The following is an 18,795-nucleotide window of genomic DNA, read 5'->3' on the forward strand; positions in this document are numbered from 1 at the left end:
ATCCCATCAGGGCCCATGGACTTATGGATGTCCAGCTTGGCCAAGTGGTCTCTGACCCGGTCCTCCTCAACTGAGGGGAAATCTTCCTCCCTCCAGACCTTCCCCCTTGCCTCCAGGGTATGGGATTCATGAGGGACAGCTTTAGCAGTGAAGACCGAAGAAAAGAAGGCATTCAGTAACTCTGCCTTCTGTGTCTTCCACCACAAGAGCACCCATCTCATTCATCAGTGGGCCTACATTTTCCCTAGTCTTCCTTTTCCTATTGATATACTGAAAGAATCTCTTCTTATTGTCTTTAACTGCAGTGGCCAAGCTGAGTTCTGATTGAGCTTTGGCCCTTCTAATTTTCCCCCTACATAGCTTTGTTATATCTTGATAATCCTCATAAGATGCCAACCCCCTTTTCCAGAGAATGTAAGCTTTGCTTTTGTTCTTGAGGTCCAGCCAAAGCTCTCTGTTTAGCCAGGCTGGTCTTCTTTCCCGCTGGCTCGTTTTTTGAGCCATGGAAATGGCCTTCTCCTGTGCTTCTAAGAGTACCTGCTTGAAGTAAGACCAGCCTTCCTGGGTGCCTTCAAAACTGCCTCCCAAGGGACGCTCTCAACCATGCTCCTGAACAGGCTAAAATTATAGCAGGAACATTGTTTTGTAGAATATTATTATACATTTAGCTATAATATTTTTCAATGATGTAATAGTTTTAATATAGAAAACCATCTGGCTCTTTGAGAAACAGGTTTCTTATATATGTAACTTTTTGCATAATCACTCGAAGAGTTCTTTTTCTAGTTCATCGTCTTGTGTATTTCCCGTAGGATCTTTATTTAGTTCGTTAAAAATTGGGTTGTTTGCTGTTGTTGTTTTTTAAATATAGACATTTTCCTACTCAAATTTTTTTTCTCTTCTTTTTCCCTTTGTTTGAGGGTTCTTTATCTAGTGACAGATAGAGCACGTCTTTTGCAGTTTTCTACTGTGTCTTATTTCACGAAATTTACTGTACACATTACATATCCATGATTCTGACAGCCAGAATCCACTTTCAAAATGGTTTATTAAACCCATAATACCCATACCAGATATTGTAACTCATAGTTCTATACAGATTTTAAAATTATAAGTAATTCATGGAATTTTTCCAGCCGTCCATGATTACTAACAACTGTGCTCTTTCTAGTTTTCATGTCAGTACAAAAAGCATGAAACATTGTCATGAATCGGCTATACATATAATTACAAAGCATAATTCTACAAATGTTTGGCTTGTCAAAAGCATATTTTTAATTTTGCACATTGGAATACGTTTGGCCTGTATTAAGTGATTCTTATCAAGAAACATTACTTAACCTGATATTCAGAGTGGTTTTCTGCTGCAGCTCACTAAAATGCAATTAACCATAACATAGAACTGGGTGTAATCAAATGCACTCTCTGAATAGATCTGTCAGTAACGCAGTGCTTGGTGGCTTATTTGAATACATATAGCCAAGGAACTGAATTTTTGCAGAAAGTTGTCTTTCTCTGGCAGATAAAGACAAATTCCAGGTAGTGAAAATGAACTGGTGTTTGAGTCTCTAGCACTCAGATTTCTTTTTTCAAGAGCAATGAGATGGATCGTTCCCCAAAGGCTACTGTCACTTCAGCTGCTAATGATTTTCTGTTATCCTTTTTTCTTAAAAATTAAAGCTTTGTGCAATTCTGTTAACCATGTTACAGAATCTCTCAAGGCATAGGTTGATAACTAACTGCTTGAAGCTTTTCTCTTTGAAGTGAAAGATAGATGGGGTATGTGTGTGAAATAGATGGGTTTGTGCATACGCATACATACGTGATCTGTCTTTTTTTTTGTTGTTGTTTGCCTTGGACTCTTTTATGCCATCCAGTTGTGGATTTCATTTATAGAAGGTCAGCTGTATTATCTTTCTTTGTCTGGAGCAGCTGTGCTCTGAACAAAAGCAAAAACCTGACATATAAATCAGAAATTATATGCCTGTTCATAGACCACTAATTCTAAACATTTTTTGATATGTCACTCATCAATTTTAAAGTGCATAGATGTATTTAATCTGGTTTTAATATTTAGAAAATTTACCTACTTGGTTAAAAAAAACATACAATTTCAATATATGTAGGCACATATATTAGTCTTCATTTGATTACTTAAACAAGTCAAACACAGTAAGTGCCTTCCTGGGTGGATGAGATGAGCTGAAATTCAGGCCTTCGGAAAAAAAGGCTACTTAACTTGACTGCTTAAGTGTGTCCTGGCAACTTGTAACATTTCAATTACATTTTCTCTATTTATTTAAATATGCAAAATTTTCATAGAATCATAGAATGGTTTAGGTTTGAAAGGACCTTGAAGATCATTGAGTTCCAACCTCCCTGACATGGGCAGGGACACCTCCCATTAGACCAGGTTGCCCAAGGCCACATCCAGCCTGGCCTTGAACACCTCCAGGGATGGGGCCTCAATAACCTCTCTGGGCAACCTGTTGCAGTGCCTTACTACCCTCAAAGTGAAAAACTTCTTCCTAATGTTTAATCTAAACCTGCTCTCTTCCAGTATATATCCATTCCCCCTCATCCTGTCACTACGTGCCCTAGTAAAAAGTCCTTCCCCAGCTCTCCTGTAGGCCCCCTTTAGGTACTGGATGAGTCATGGATGAGTTTTCAGTCATGGATGAGGTTTTGTGAAGGTGCTGACTCCTTTATGTTCAAGGCATATAATCTTGGCAGATTTGGAGGCATTTTATGTTTTTATTCCTTGATATTTCTTGTATTCAGATTAATATCATTGAATACCTTGATTATCCATGGCCCGAGTGTATAAAACCAAGATTTAGGTAGACTTGAGTAAGGAATGCTGAGTGTGAGATGTTATGCTGGGAAAGCCAAATGAGGTTTGTTGAGTAGTGACACAGAGCCAGCCCGCTTTCACGCTAGATGATAGATTGCTGAAAAGGGAGGAAACATGTTCCTTATCGGGAATCATCCCAGAGAGAAGACATATGCCATTCTCTTTTTATTTATAAGTATATCCGTTAGTCCACTAAATGTAAGTCATATTTCTCAGGACCTACCTATTCAAATTGCTAGCCGTAAGAGGTTTTATGGAATGTTCCTTTATCTTTTTTTTTTTTTTTTTTTAACTTATTATAGTATTTGCAGCCCTAGAGCTTTAGGAACCTGGAGGTTTTTTTTCTTTTTTGTCTTGTTTGGGGTTTTTGTATGCAATTATTTCAGAGCATTGCTGTCACATTTTCATAAGTTTTTTGATTCTCACATTTTACAAAATAGTAAATAAAGTGTAATAAAATTAATTGGTTATTAAATGACAACCACATTTTGTCAGAGGCATTCAGATTTTGTCTGAAGTGCGTGTTGTTTTTAAAATATTGCTCAAGTAATTTAGAGAAGAAAATTATTTGGATGATTATCATTATCTTCCTGTCACTTCATATTAGTACTGCTAATAATAATACCAGCACACTCTGTTATACCCCTGGGTTTAAAATACTGATTTAAAATCAAAGTCATTGCAACAGAATCGTAGAACATATTACCTAAACATGAGATGGTGTCAATAATGTGTTTTAAAAAAAGATATTAAAATCTATTAGTAAAATCAGAAGAATTCATAAATGCTGAATAAAGAGGAATTGATAAGTATAGTTTCCATGGATATTTTAGAAGTTTCTTTGCTAAGAAAAATGAGGTGTTGCAGAGTTAGAAGTCAAGTCAACATATTAGAATATAAAACTTAGAGAAAAGAAAGGGAGAGAAAAGGCCTCCCTGCTCACGGACTGAGAAGAGCTTCAATTTAGTTCAAATTGTTCATGAAGTCTGTCCAATTAACGATAGCTTTCTAAGACTAAAAGCTTCTACCCACATCTCTGCAGCAACTTTATTGTATACCAAATTCTATACATGGAAGAAGGTTACTAGCAGGGTAGCACTTAAAACCTGCATGAAAACTAGTATTGTTTGATGCAGTCATTAAATGTTTGGGTAGAGTGTACAGTAAATTGGAACACATTGAAAATGGCAATTTAGGTAGACTAAAACCAGGAAAAAGGAATGAACATCCCAAAAAATTTCCGCAGTGCTAAACCATGGAGCAGAGCAATGATAGGAAAATGGTGGAAGACAGGTAAAATATAAGGCATAGTGGAAGTAATAAGTTCAGTTACACCTGACACTGAAGAGTCTTGGATAGTTCAGTTCATTGTGGACTGAATTATACCTTCAAAACATTTTCTCAGCATTCATTTTGATCCAGAAAGCAGCTGTTGTTCAGTAGTGAGAGTTAAAATATGATATTTGGAATAGAACACTTTCTCAGTAACTAGTACAGCTTTGCTGTGTATATTACGTTTAATTAAAAAAAAAATATTTTGAATGTAAAATAATTAGAAAATATTCAGAGAAGGGCAAAATAAAGGTCAGAACTATATAAAAAAAGACCTACCTGAGAAGAGATTGATGAGATTTTTGGAGAGGTAAAAATAATTGGTGTCATGACAAAGGAGGTCATTCCTCCTCAATTTTTTTTTAAAATAATACTGACAAAAGTGGATATTGGTTTAAATTAAGAATGGCTCATTGTTTATGTAGGGATCAGATTTTGGATTATTTGGTATTTGTTTTTCATTCTGAATTGCTACTGAAGCTGAGCGATACTCCATATATGAAGACCCAAACATTTAAAACTATGGCATATTTGAATCAACGGGGCTGAAATTTCCTTTGCTGAATGTTTGTCTTACATTCTTCTGTTTCATTTGTATAGATTTCAAGAAACTTGTTTATTCTATTCTAGGAAACATGGATAGTGAAAACACCCAATTGTTTTCCAAGTTTAAGCAAAAACCATCAGGAAATACACTTCTTTTTAACTGTCGTTTCCCAGGCAGTGAGATTTGACACTGTAATTTTTGTACCAGAGTTATACTTTTTGCCATCCCAGTGAAATTAATGACCAATATTGACACCCCTTCTGCAATATTATTGTTTTCATATTGGCTATTAAAGATTTTCTACCTGCAGCTTACACAGCTCTCCTGCACCTCCTAGCAGTGTCCAAATTATACGTACACAAGACAGTCTCAGAACCTCAGCATGCTCCTCTTGTGATTATAGGACTCAGGCTTTTTTCCTTATGATTGCTCCAGACAGTGGTTTCTGAGTGGGAAGTACAGGGAAATGACATGCGAAAATTTTGAGTTTTAGTCTTTTCCACATTCTGAATATGTCGAATTCTAAGGTTTTGTGTCTTTTTCAAATATATATTTAGAACATCATTTTTTTAGTTAGCTGGATGACATACATAAACAGTAAGGTGTATAACTTGAAATAGATTTCTTGGTCCATGACTTAAATTCTTATGACAGAGAAATAATATTTCTAGATACTTAATGGTAAATCATAATATCTCACTGTCTGAATATCATATAATATTCAGAACATACTTAATCAGAACACATGACAAGACAATGAATCCAAACAAAACCAAAATAGTTCATATTTTCTAGAATTGCATTGCTTTGGTAACAGCGATAACACGGAAAAATCTGCTGTTCCTATAAATATTTAACTTTTGATTTATTGGTAATTTATGTCTTACCATGGTATTTAAAAAATTGGTGGCTTATTTCCTACTTCTCTTGAATAGTACATGTTGAAGTTGTTTCCATATCATCCTTAGCATATTAAAGGTTAAAATCAACAGGTTTTAGCCTTTCTGATCATGTTGTAATAATTTTCAAATTTAAAATACCATTTATCTTTCATAATTCTGCAATGTACTTTACTGAATAATATAGTTATGCAAATTCAAAGTCCATTTCTCTTTCTTACATTGTTTACTTTATGCAAATAGCATGTAAACTAAAAGATTTAGACTTGGAAAAATTTTCTGAAGATCTTGTGTTGGAATAATGAGTAGAAACGTGAGGTAGAAAATTCCTCAAGCCACTCACTTCTTTACGATTTGATTGACTTTGTGCATCTGGCTTAAATGTTGCTTGCTTTTGCTCTGCTTGCTAAATTCTAAGCATAGTACTATTCATTTAATGATTGACTTTGCTCAAGAATTGTAGAATATTTACAACTAACATAATTAATATATATCTTAATTAAAATGTGTAGAATATTCAAAAAGTTAATTCCATCAAAAACTTGAACACGAAACACCAAAAATTTAACAAAGTGAACTGCAGCTGTTATTTTTACTGTTTTGTTAAATGAGTATTATATTCAGGGTGAAAAGTTCGGGTGTAATTATTTCTAAGACCTATTGGAAACGAATATACCCCCTGTCCTTCTATTCAGTAATACTAGTAAACCTTGAAGGAAAATCTTAGTGTGAAGTTTTCATAAGTAAAACTACCCTTTAAACTACATTTAAATTGTTATAATTTGAGATTACTAGACTCTTCAAATAGTTTCCTTCTATGATATAAGATCAGAAATGTCTTTTAAAATGTATTATTTGAAATCTTGTTACCTTTAAAATATTGCAAAGAAAAGGAACAAACTATTACAAAAAGAAACTTTTTTTTTCCAGCTCTAAAAGATCTTATCACAAGAATGTTCTCTGGACTCTCAGCATCAGTTGAGATTATTCCAATAAGCAGAAGTTTGCAGCATTGGACCTCTATTTCATCCTTTTTTAATGTGTTGGCATATAAATGAGATGCTTGTTCTTCAAATTAGGTGAGCAGAAAGGCACTGAACAAGCAAAGTTACCATTTTTTATCTAGTTGCAGTTAAAATAGATGAAAATGTGTTTTATCATACTTTTTTTTTTTTTTCCAAATTGAATTAATTGGCTAGATGTGTTTCCGTCTCTGGCTGAAACTAATAAAAGACAATTCTATTTTTCATTTGTATTACCAAGCACAAGCTATATATGTGAGACATAATTTTTACTGGAGCTACAGAGAAAGCAAAACAATGTGATGGAATATTGTGCTTGTCAATGCTTAGTACAGCTTTTACTTTCTTTAATAACTCTATTGCATAGTGTGCGTGTAGATGGGAATTCTGTTGCACCTAAGTAACTACAACATTCTTATTCCTAACCACCCATAGGGAATTAAAATGCAGATGTTCAGTGCTGACTTCCCATGTCTATCTGAATCCATATGAGAGACTGACTGAGGGACTTTTTGGGTAGATTCATTTGCCATGACAAGAATGGCAACAAATCAAGGAAGAGTCCACTCATGCTAATGGTCTTTTTTCTTCTATTTCTACTACATTATAACCTCCAAAATCTCTCCTGTGTTACTTCAAATTTGATACCTGCACCTCACAGAGAGAAGAAAGGCAAATCTGATTTTTTTATTATGCATGGTGAAATAGAACCATCAGATTCTAGCTACAGGGTTTAACCAGACTGTGACAGTGTTAGAGGGCAATTTTAATTTTCTTTTTTTGTTTGTGTTTCTTCCACTCATTATTTTTCTGCTTACTGCAAAATTACACAACATCCTTTGATCCCTGCCTCCTTTCAAAAGTGCTGATAGTGTGAAAGAGCTTCTTGTACACAAACTAGCAATTTGTACTTCTCATAACTCTGTCAAATCAGCATTCTCCCTTACCTCTGAAAGAAAGTTGCTGTAGAGTTGCGTGCAGCAACTAAAGAATGTTTTTGTCTTCAACGAGACTAAGAGTCTTTGGTCAGTTGGTCTGATAAGTTCTCAGCTACAAGTTTTCATTCTGAGGCCTACGTATTTCAGAAGAAATAAGGGACAGAAGCACAGTATAAGAGTTACAGGTAGTGGTATTGGAAATTTAGAGAGTTTGAAGAAACGGTTGGAGAAACGTCGCCCACAGAAGTTGTGGATGCCCCATCATTGGAAGTCTTCAAAGTCACACTGGACGGGACTTTGAGCAACCTGATCTGGTGAAGGATGTCTCTGCCTATGGCAGGGGGTTGGACTAGATGGTCTTTGAAGGTCTCTTCCAACCCATCCCTGGAAACATTCAAAGTCAGGTTGGATGATGCCTGAGCAACCTGATCTAGTTGAAGATGTCCCTGCTTATTGCAGCGGGGCTGCACTAGATGACCTTTAAAGATCCCTTCCAACCCAAACTATTCTATGATTCTATGGCAATATGGCTGTAGATTTTTATCCGGAGAGTATTCCTTTCTGCAGCAGTTTCAGTGAGACATGTGCATGTCTGTATTAATCTTATGATTAAGAAAATACATGTCTGTATTTTCATTAAAAAGCAGAAATGGTAAGAAATGGCTAAATATTGTGACACTGAATAGAGTAGGGAGACATTTATTTTTGCACTGCTATTTTAATAAACATATCCCAAGAATTATCTGAGGGTTTTAGTGGCTCAGTGGTATATTGGATCCTTTGTCTAGTTTGGAACAAAATTTTGTGAGCTTTGCATCACACAAATTATTGTTTTGAATGCACAAAATCTCAGTTGTTAACCTTTCATTAGAGAAAAGGAGAAAATCAAAACTTTAAAAACTTGAAAGAAAGTCTAACTTCAGACTAAAACCAAATTGATGCAGTCATCAATCCAAAACATTTTAATTCTTTCATGCCTGGCTGCATTTTATTCAGGCAGCAAGAGGTATAGTGCGAACTTCACAATTGTAAGGAACCGTGGCCACAGCTTTTCAAAAGAATGAACTTCATTTCACTGAGGAATGGATTTTTGTTTGGCTGAAGGAAATCAGCAATTGTGAGATGTTCTGGCTTTATGGTGATGTCTTGACTAGTCTTGAAGAGAGACCATTTTCCTTCCAAACACAAATACCATAGAGAGAAAAATAAAATCCTCAGAACAGCACAAATATCATGTGCCTTGTTGCACTGAGGCTGGGAGAGGCCACCTACAAGAAATGCAATTAAAATGGAAAGAATTAATGATAAAGTACATTTCAGAAACATTCATTTTGCTTATGTTTCCTCTGGTAATGCTACATATGATGTATGTTACCAGGACGATAAAGAAATGACAGCTGTATAAATTAGTTGCATAAAAAAACATGTTTTTCCTTCAAAACCTGCATTTATTTCTCTGGTTTTGATACTCATAATGTGGAGCTGAAAGGTAAGCTTATGTAACTTATGGGTTTGGGTTGATTCAAAGAAATATTTATGTTGTCTTTCTGGTAAAGAACATGTAAATCACAGAAGTACCAAATTATGCCCGTTTGGATAGTAGACTGAAATGTGACAGGAAGTACTCTGCTTGAGGATTTCATTACATCAGTCTTGATTCACAAGGAGGAAGTGTCTGCTAATTACTTTTTGTTACATTCAGTGCTTTTATCCTTAAAGTCAGTGCACAGGTTATGACAGTATATTTCCTCAGCACTAGGTTTTCTAACAAATTCAGTCATTCAAATGATTCTAAAAGATTCAGTAGAAAGAAAGAGGTTGAACACCACTTAGTTCACTGTATAGAAATAAACAGCGTATTTGTATCTTGCTTTATAGATCAAAAAGAAAACCTGTATAATTCAGTCATGGAACTGAATGGGTTGATAAATGAATAATGGATAATTAATGGTCATTGACAATGTATGGAGTTTCAAATAGTTTCACACATCTTAAAGGTGTTAAAAGTCTAGAGTAAATTCAGTTTTTCTTCCTTTTGGTCTTCAAAAATATGGCATTGTGCAGTTAGGTCGGTGTACTGTGAAGTATTTTGTCTTTCTTTGAAACAACAATTGACTGACTCCTTGAAGAATGTTAAATGTTGGGTTGTGAATATCCAGCAAAAGGCAAAACCAGTGATACCTGATACACTTTTTTTCATAGTGTTACTTTGATAATTTTTTCGTATCTGCTGAAACAGGTATAAAAGAGAAGCATAAACAGCAAAATAATTAAAGAATGCTTAAACAAAATTCTTTAAAATGGGACTTTTTTCTACTTTTTTAAGAAGAAAGGGGGTTAAAACAGATATAACCTTGGTGTAGAGTAATTAATAAGTGACAGAAGTTACTAGTGCTTTGCTTCCCCTCCAGCCATCACCTTTCTCAGAAATAGTTTATTAAGCCTTCAAAGAAAGGATAGACATTCAGTCAGTATTACTCAGTTATTGTAAAACTGTTATTATTGTCAAAGCTATTGTGGACTCTCTTGAAGGACAAGAGGCCTTGCAGAGGGATCTGGATAGATTGGAGCATTGGGCTATGATTAAATGAATGAAATTTAACAAGTTGAAGTGCTGGATTCTGCACCCAGGATGGAGTAATGTGAGACACAGGTATAAACTGGGAGAGGAGTGGCTGGAGAGCAGCCCTGCAGAAAGGGATCTGGGGGGGCTGGTGGGCAGCAGGCTCCACAGGAGGCAGCACTGTGCCCTGGCAGCCAAGAGGGCAAACCACATCTGGGGTGCATCAAACCCAGCATGACCAGGCGGTCAAAAGAGGGGATTATTTTGCTGTATTCAGCATTGGTGTGGCCTCACCTGGAGGACCGTGTGCAGTTCTGGGCCCCAAGATTTAAGAAGGTTGTGAAGGTCCTTGAATGCATCCAGAGGAGGGCAGCAAAGGTGGTAAAAGGGCTGGAAAGAATGTCCTCTGAGGAGTGGCTGAGGACTTTGGGCTTGTCTAGTTTGGAGAAAAGGAGGCTGAAGGGCCACCTCATTGCTCTCTGCAGCTTCCTGAGGAGCATAAGTGGAGAGGGTGGTGCTGAGCTCTTCTCCCTGGGATCCAGTGATAGGATGCGTGGGAATGGTTCAAAACTGCATCCGTCAGGGGAGGTTTAGATAGGACATTAGGAATCATTTCTTTACCAAGAGGGTGTTCAAACACTGGAACGGGCTTCCTAGAGAGGTGATCAATGCCCCATGTCTATCAGCGTTTAACAGGCCAATGTCCAGTGTTTAGCAGGATAATGCCCTTCATAAACTGCTTTAACTTGGTCAGTTCTGAATTGATCAGGCTGTTGGACTAGGTGATCTTTGTAGGTCCTTTCCAACTGAAATAGTCTGTTCTATTCTGTTTAATTATAACTTTCCTCCTTTTTCTTTTGCTTATGAACATTTTTTTTTAATTTATAAAACCATATTTTGTTTTTCTTTTCTAAAATCTTGATATTACAGAGCATTAAAGATAGCCTGGGGAGACTGCTGGGTCATATAGACATTGTTCACAGCAAGAAGACACCGGCTTTGCAAAGTGCTACACCAAGGGAAGCGGCAAATATACAAGAAAAGCTGACTCAGCTTAATTTTCAATGGGAGAAAGTGAATAAGATGTACAGGGACCGACAGGCGTAAGTAACTTTTAAAAACTGTTATTTCTGATGGCATCATTAGTATTTGGCTTACTGTTGGTGGTTGTTTCTTAGTCTTTTTCTTGTAGAAATAGCTTTTAGAGTCACAAATGATACTTTCTTGTAACCAAGCATAGAATGTTTATAGGAAATTGTGGTTTGATTTATGAGCATTTTTGTAAAATTGAAAATATTTTGACCAACTATCACTTGCGTTAGACCAAAACCTGGCATGATATTGCATACGTATTCCTATGTAGTTATAAATGACACACCTTTACTCTGAGATGGTATTAGGCATTTACTCTTTTGTACCTGTACAATCGATTTAAAAATCTGAATCTCTGATGGCTGCATCAGAATAAAATCCCTTTAATTGCAGAGAATTTACTATTTCAAGGACCAGTTCTCACTTTATGTCTAAGGAGCACAGCTAGAATTGTTAGCAGCTCTAAATCCACTGACATCTTTATAAGTCTGTATATTAGACATTATACAGCAAGGCAGGATAATCAAGAGAAGTATAGAGAGGCATCAAAATGATAATAAATAAAGCTGTGATCTCCTACAACATCATATAATATTTGTTATTATTTTTCTTCTTGTATATTATTTGTGGTGTTTGTAATCTGGGAATCGTATTATGATGAAAACTGTACCCAAACCTATTTTATTAATAGGTTTGTCCTACAATCCAAGCCTTGGTAACTTTTGTGTTTTCTTTGTTTAGAAATATTGGTCAACAACTGTAACTTTGCAGATTTCTGCAGACATATTATTTCCACTGTCTGCCAGTCACTAGCTTTGATTTTATGTTGCTGGAGAGAGAAAGTTTACAATAATAATAATAATAATAATAATAATAATAATCAGGGACAATCATGGTAAAAAATATAATTCAGTAATCTTTATGTCTTCTCTGTTTTGTCTCAACATTTAAAGCATAAGAAACTGAGACAGATTTATAATCTGGTAAAGTTTCCAGATTCTCCCATGCACAGTACTTTTTTTTTTAAAATAGTAAGCCTGGCCCTGGTGTGGTCAGAGATTCTCCTGTTTCTCATGATGCCATGTACAAAAATGAAGGCTGTTAGAAGCAGATATTGGAGCCAAGCTTCTCACACAGATAATAAAAATTGGGGATATTTGGCGTTGCGCATTTCCCAGAGTCTGGCTTTGCACAAACTCTTACTGGTACAGTAGACCAAGCTCTGAGGAACCTTTAGAATCTCCCCATATGTATCTTTGACCAGTAATGCGTAACAAGGAGAGCGATTTACTGTTAGCTGAAAGCCACTCAGTTATCCCTTATTTAGACTATAGTGATATTTAGCCAGCAGCAGAAAGTATTCTGAGGTGAAATGAATTAATGTTTGTCAAGTATTTTGAGGTTATCAGATAAAGACACTAGAGAAGAGTAAAGTATGATTGCACTCCAGCTGGTGTTTGCCTGGGGGAGTCATCCTTTTCTAGTATGATGGACAGCAATTCAAGGTGATGATAAGCTTGACTGCTGTCTGGAATCACACACCTTTCTTTTAAATCTTTTGTTTGTGGAGTCTGTCTTACTGTGTCACTGTTTCAGTGTTTTCATCTGACCTCTGAGATGATCCCTATCGCTTCTGCAGTTTTGTGAGGTACATTTGGACTGCATAGGAATGCTAGGGAGGAGAGTAAGGAAGACAATATGGCCTTTAGCATTTTGCTTCTAGCAGTTTGTGTCTCTAAGAGGTGAAAATATCAGTGCAATTCTGGTCTTGAGACGTGGATGAAGCCGTGTTTATGAGATGCGCTATTGATGATGAAGTTTTAGATCAGTTTTGGAATTATTATTGGAGCTCTTGTCTTGCTTCCAAGGGAACGTATCTAAGTAAACGTGCATATTCTGTGTTTAAACAGTTACAGAAACAAATATACTATACTATGTTAATTTCTGAATATTGGTTTTAGGAAATCAAAAGGTTGTAATGACATGGAAATTATTATTTAAGTAAACGCAAAGTCAACTATCACCGTGATAGATGAAAGTACAAAACAACTTTCCTTACCCCTGTAGTTACTGGCAGAGATCTTACTTTAAATCTCATAGAAGTCAAGAAAACATTCATGTTGAATTCTTTTGTGTGAAATAGATTTCCTGGAAATCCTGATTCATATCTAGGTGCTTTGTAAGTAACTTTATAGTAAGTTCCTTTTAATTAACAATCAAAATATATTTATAGTTTGTTTTATAGCAGAACACGTGCTAGTTTGATAGAAATGCATTGTGATAATAAATACTCAAATAGCTTTATGAGTCCAGTTATTTTACAGTATTTGAAAACCTTGTTTCACATTGTCACTTTAGCATGTTCCCTGTATTTGAATGTGTTCATACTGTACTTACTGTAAGATAACATGCAATATTTCACTGATAAAGTGTAAGCAAAAATGCTGTGATCATCCTAGTGTAGACTTTCAGTTGTATTATAAACCTAGGACGAATGCAAATTTTTATTCATTTCACAAACTCATTGAAACACTAGTCTTCAACTGACTAATTTTTTAAGTAAAGCCTAGACCTAGCATGGTTCTTGATAGGAGTGAGCATCTTTTCTGTACAAATTAATTTTACAACATGGTAATTAGTCGTGTTTCCAACAGATGCATGGGGATCACACCATCTCATACCAAGTGAAATTTGTTTCTTTGGTTTTAATTTTCTGGGTGCCCAGGAAACTCCAGGAAACAGCAGCAGCAGCAGCATGATTTTTCTTTTGTGAGCTAAGGAGTAATTTATGATTTCATTTATAACTTCAACCTTTGTTCTCAAGATACTAAATTTCTATGTTATCTATTCCAATAGTTACATTAAGATAACACAGTCTGACTTTTGTAAGGTAGATTTATGTTACAGTGCCAGTAAGAATAACAATTCAGATGCCATAGGTTTTCCTGTCCTTGTACCAGAATTTAACAATAGTGTCCCTTTTTGGAGCAGCCTTAGAGACTAGGTTTTTTATATTAATCATGAATATTTAGGAAGTGAAATTAACACCAGGTCCCTGTATATCTTCAATGAGAACACATATCATATTTGAAAAATAATTAATATTATTTAATAGATAATAGAAAATAGGTTTTTAAGTTATTGTCTTATGTAACTATTTATCTTATCAACTTACCACTTCTGGAAGATGTTGCTTCTCTTGTGAGAATATTGTCTTCTCGGGATATTTATGCTTCAGTCTTGTTTCTGTGAACAACACGGACTCCCTAAAAGTATTCCTTTCTAACAGTGCCAGAAGTCATTGAATCAATAAAGTACAAGAAACTTTTCCAGAATAGACCAACAATGCATTAATTTTAAGTATTTCTATAGGAATTGCAAATCACTCACAGAGAATGTTAAAAAATAAAAAAGTACAAGTCAGAAAACATAGAAAAAATACTCAAAAGAATGTAATTTAAAAGAAAAATCCTTAAATTTTACAGATACTGTAGACCTTGAATGTTTTTGAAATAGTTTCTTGATGGTGAGTTAAAATTCTAATGGATCCCTCATAGTAATTTCAGATAGCTAAGTTTTGTCTTTTTTTGTGTCTTATTTAAAAATTATCTTCCAGGATATACACTATAGATTAGATTAATGCTCTTCTAATTAATCTGAAATCTACTAAAAATTAAATGTTGGGAGAGAATGTAGGAAAGTTGATACCAGATATCTTTAGAAAGTGTATATCATGTGCTACCCCTGGGCACGAACCACAATGAATTTCATACCCTTTTTCCTCCCCTGAGGGTCTTCTATGATAGATGGAATTCTGCAGTCATGAACTAAACGGACTTAATGAACTTCTGTGTATAAACATAAATCATAAATGAGTGACCTGTGTATCTATATATATGTGTGTGTGTGCATCGATTTGATAGATAAAAAGTAATAGTGATCTGAGCAAGATGCAAATGGTATGGAATAAAGGGTGGAATGTCCTGGTTTGAGGTAAAACAAAACCAATTTTCTGTTCAGTAATTTTACGTTTTAGCTAAGCCTCTTCTAACTACTGAAATTAACAGCATATTTTGCAGAAACTGTTCACTCTCAGAGTGGTAAGACGTATGTTTATAGCTGATGCCAAGGCGTGGTATGCAGAGAGGATCTTGCTTATACTTGTTCCTATAACAGCCAAGGGCAGATAACTTTGTTATTTGCCCCATTGGAAGGTCGGAAGCGGAAAAGCGTAGAGGGGTCTCACCTGCTGAGAGGACCGGACGGGTCAGGTGACCCAAAACTGACCAACAGGGTATTCCATCCCATTTGCCTCATGCGCAGTATAAAAGCCGAGGGATCAAAGGGTCAGCTCTCTTTCTTCAATGGCCTATGTCCGAGGAGGACTCTGTCTGCCTTTGATCCCAATGCTGAATCCAGATCCAGAATCCAGTTCCTGTCCATCCCTGGATCCAGTCTGGGACTTACCCTGTGCCTGACGGTGACGTGATCGTCATCCTGGGAGCTTGATATGGTTTTGTATATATTTTATTATTTCCTTTTTATTATTTTATTATTAATATTTCATTAAAGTAGTTCAGTTCCTTCTAAACTCATAAGTCTCTTTCTCTGTCTCCCTCCTCTCCTTGGAGAGAGGTAGGGGAGACCATCTGTCACTTGTGTCAGTAGCCAGTCTGTCCCAGACCACAACACTTGCTAATTCTGAAAAGAGGAAGAAGTGATACGGCACTCTTGTATCAGAAAAGATCCCAAGTCCATAATAAAGGTGCCAAAACAGATCTTTTGGCTTTATAAAGGTCACAAACAACTAAAAATTTTTACAGTAACAAGAGCAAGCCATAAAGAACTAGTTAACAGGCTTATACTAAGAAAGATTTTCATTTTTGGACAGCAATATGACTGCCAACTATTTCTGAGCAGGCTTAAATTAACTGTTGATTAGCTTGATAAGACCTAACAAAATACTTGTATTATACATAAAGAGTCTGTTCATTGGCAGAGAAGCAACTTTTGTGATCGTATTTCTAATACCACATAGTAGCAGATGTTGTAATCCCTTACTGATATATTCTGTTGAGTTGAGGACTAATCTGATGCATGGAACAAGACATTCGGAAAAAAGAAATGAAAGACATTTTTTTAAGTTTAAGTAACTTGTGTAGGTCCTATATAGCTGCAGAACCAGCCACCAGTAAACCTTGATGACTTGCCTGTCTATGTACGGTATCTGAATCAGATCCAGTCTCTGTGCTCTGCTTGCTTAGATAAAAACATATAGATATGATACTAAGACATCTGGATTCAGCCCAGGTGATGCATTCACAGTATCTTTTCAGAATATATCACCTTAAAGTAATATCTATAAGCAATTGATGAATGCAAAGCCAGCTGGTATTAACATACCTAGGAAATCTACTTGCTTGAATATAAATTTATACAAGCATTTAGAAGCCTGAAGACATCTTGCATGGCCTCAACCTCTTACTTCAGAACTGTGCCACTCATTCATCCTGTGCCAGTCTTACATGGATTTCTCATTAACATTCCACTATAAAACTATGTTTAGGACTGAATCCCCCTGTGACTGTCCATTTTACAATTATTTAAACTTGCAAACATAAAAGTAGAATTACTGATTCTTTCATTATTTGTTAGATATCCTAGGGGGCTGTTTAGTATTTTCCTTCTCCAAGTTTCTCAGTTGCGGATTCACAATTTCCATCTGTGGCACAAACAATGCTCTGCAAATGTGCAGTCTTTGAAGACGAGTCGTCTGACCTATCTTTAACTGTCCAAGTTTTAGTTATCTAATTTACAGTACTTGTCTAGATTCTTTCTTAATTAAATACTCCCAAGCAATTCTTTCACATGTAACTGTCTGTTGCACTATATAGTGGGTCCACATTACTTTTAGACAGATAAATTGGGGGAGATTACTCTTAACCTAGAAGGTACAACAAAACAATATTATTTAATTTATATGTAAACATGTTGTTATAAAGCTGTTTTTCACTAGCCCAGTCAGTGTTTTTTTTGTTCCTTGCCTTAATTCTGACAAAATGAATGACAAGAATGTATGCTAACTGGCTTTGTTTCAGTGCGGGGAGAAGAACAAATTGTGGATGAGAGAAAGCCAGAAATAGTGTCTGTTCCCTCACCTAAGAACATCCACTCACACATTTTTATTGAGGTTGTAAGCCTTGTTATTAAACTTACTCTTGGCTTGGGATTCAAGATGAGAATTAAAACCAGAACAGATTAGTTCATCCTCCTCAAGGAGAGAAGGAAATTATTTCCTTTCTAATTTTAATCTCAAAATAGCTACCATGCCTTAGTTACATGCAGGGTAGGCTTTTTTTTTTCTTTCTTTCTTTCTTTCACAGTACCTCAAATTGTTCATCTAGATGATTTTGAAAAGGGCAGAATGGAGACAGCTTGTAATACTTGACTTACAACCAATGTGAGTTGTAAATTTATTTCCATACCGTACTTACTTTATAAAAATGCTTTCCACGCCTGTTGTCTTATGATCTAATTCTTACAACAGATTTGCCACTTCATTTGTCCCCATAATATCACATCATCAAGTTAACATATTGGTAGGTTTCATTGGTTCTTTAATTGCTTGCAAACATGCGGACGGACCCAGACGCAGACCAATATGATCAATGCTGAAGCCACTTTATTAAAATACTTAAGCCATTATATACTTTTTACTACAGCATGGGCTAGCTCTGCGGCTTGTGCTCATTGGTTTCTAGACTTATACACAAACTATTATTGGATAAATGCAGCTGTAACTTATTATCTACACTTTGTTACTATTTCTGCCAAGTCAGTCTTTTAATTAATACACATTTCGCATCTGTTGGGGAGTAGCAGTAGTTTCAGTGTCAGTGCATGATTTCCTCCTTCATGTTGACCTTCAGTACGTGTCCGTTGTTTTCCAAGAAGTTTCCCACATTACCCCCTTTTTGTTTTTCAATTAAAAAATGCCGAGTTTATCGTCTTCTGCAGGGCCCTTTGCAGACAAGAGTATAAACACAGAATAATTAATGCTGTAACAAAAATCATGATCAATATTATTAATCCTGTCTTAACAATTGCAGCTAACCATCTACCAATTCCCCAATCAGATAACAAATTGTTCAACCAATTTCATTCATTGTCTACTTGCAACTTTTTGAATCCTTCCTTTAACATTTGAATGCTTCTATGCACCGATTCTGACTGGTCTGACAGATTCATGCAATACATACCTTCAAAATTGTCACACCTATAGCCTTGTGCTAGAAGCAAAAAATCTATGGCTGCTCTATTCTGCAATGTAGCATGTCTAATGAAATTAGTATCTAATAATAACCCACTTAATGTTAATGTTGTCGCATTTGTTTGCTTTGCTAACAAAGCAACATCCTAACTTGTTAAGCGTAGCTAAAGCTCTAGCTGCTGCCACCCCAGGTGTTAACCATGAGGCAAAAAGCATCTTGGTTCTACTCCAAAACTGCACATTATCATCACATTTTGACTCAAACGCATGAGTCATTC

General features: G+C 35.8%; 1 protein-coding gene across 1 annotated transcript in view; it reads left to right on the forward strand.

Annotated features, from left to right (window-relative positions):
* DMD (dystrophin) overlaps positions 1-18,795 on the forward strand; it is a 927,929-nt gene that overhangs the window by 263,494 nt on the left and 645,640 nt on the right. Inside the window, exon 42 of the mRNA XM_009883534.1 lies at positions 11,086-11,258. Within this exon, the coding sequence (XP_009881836.1) occupies positions 11,086-11,258 (173 nt within the window). The remainder of the gene's footprint in view (positions 1-11,085; positions 11,259-18,795) is intronic.

Source organism: Charadrius vociferus, unplaced genomic scaffold, assembly GCF_000708025.1.
Source record: "Charadrius vociferus isolate BGI_N301 unplaced genomic scaffold, ASM70802v2 scaffold94, whole genome shotgun sequence".
In the NCBI taxonomy this organism is placed as follows: Eukaryota; Metazoa; Chordata; class Aves; order Charadriiformes; family Charadriidae; genus Charadrius; species Charadrius vociferus.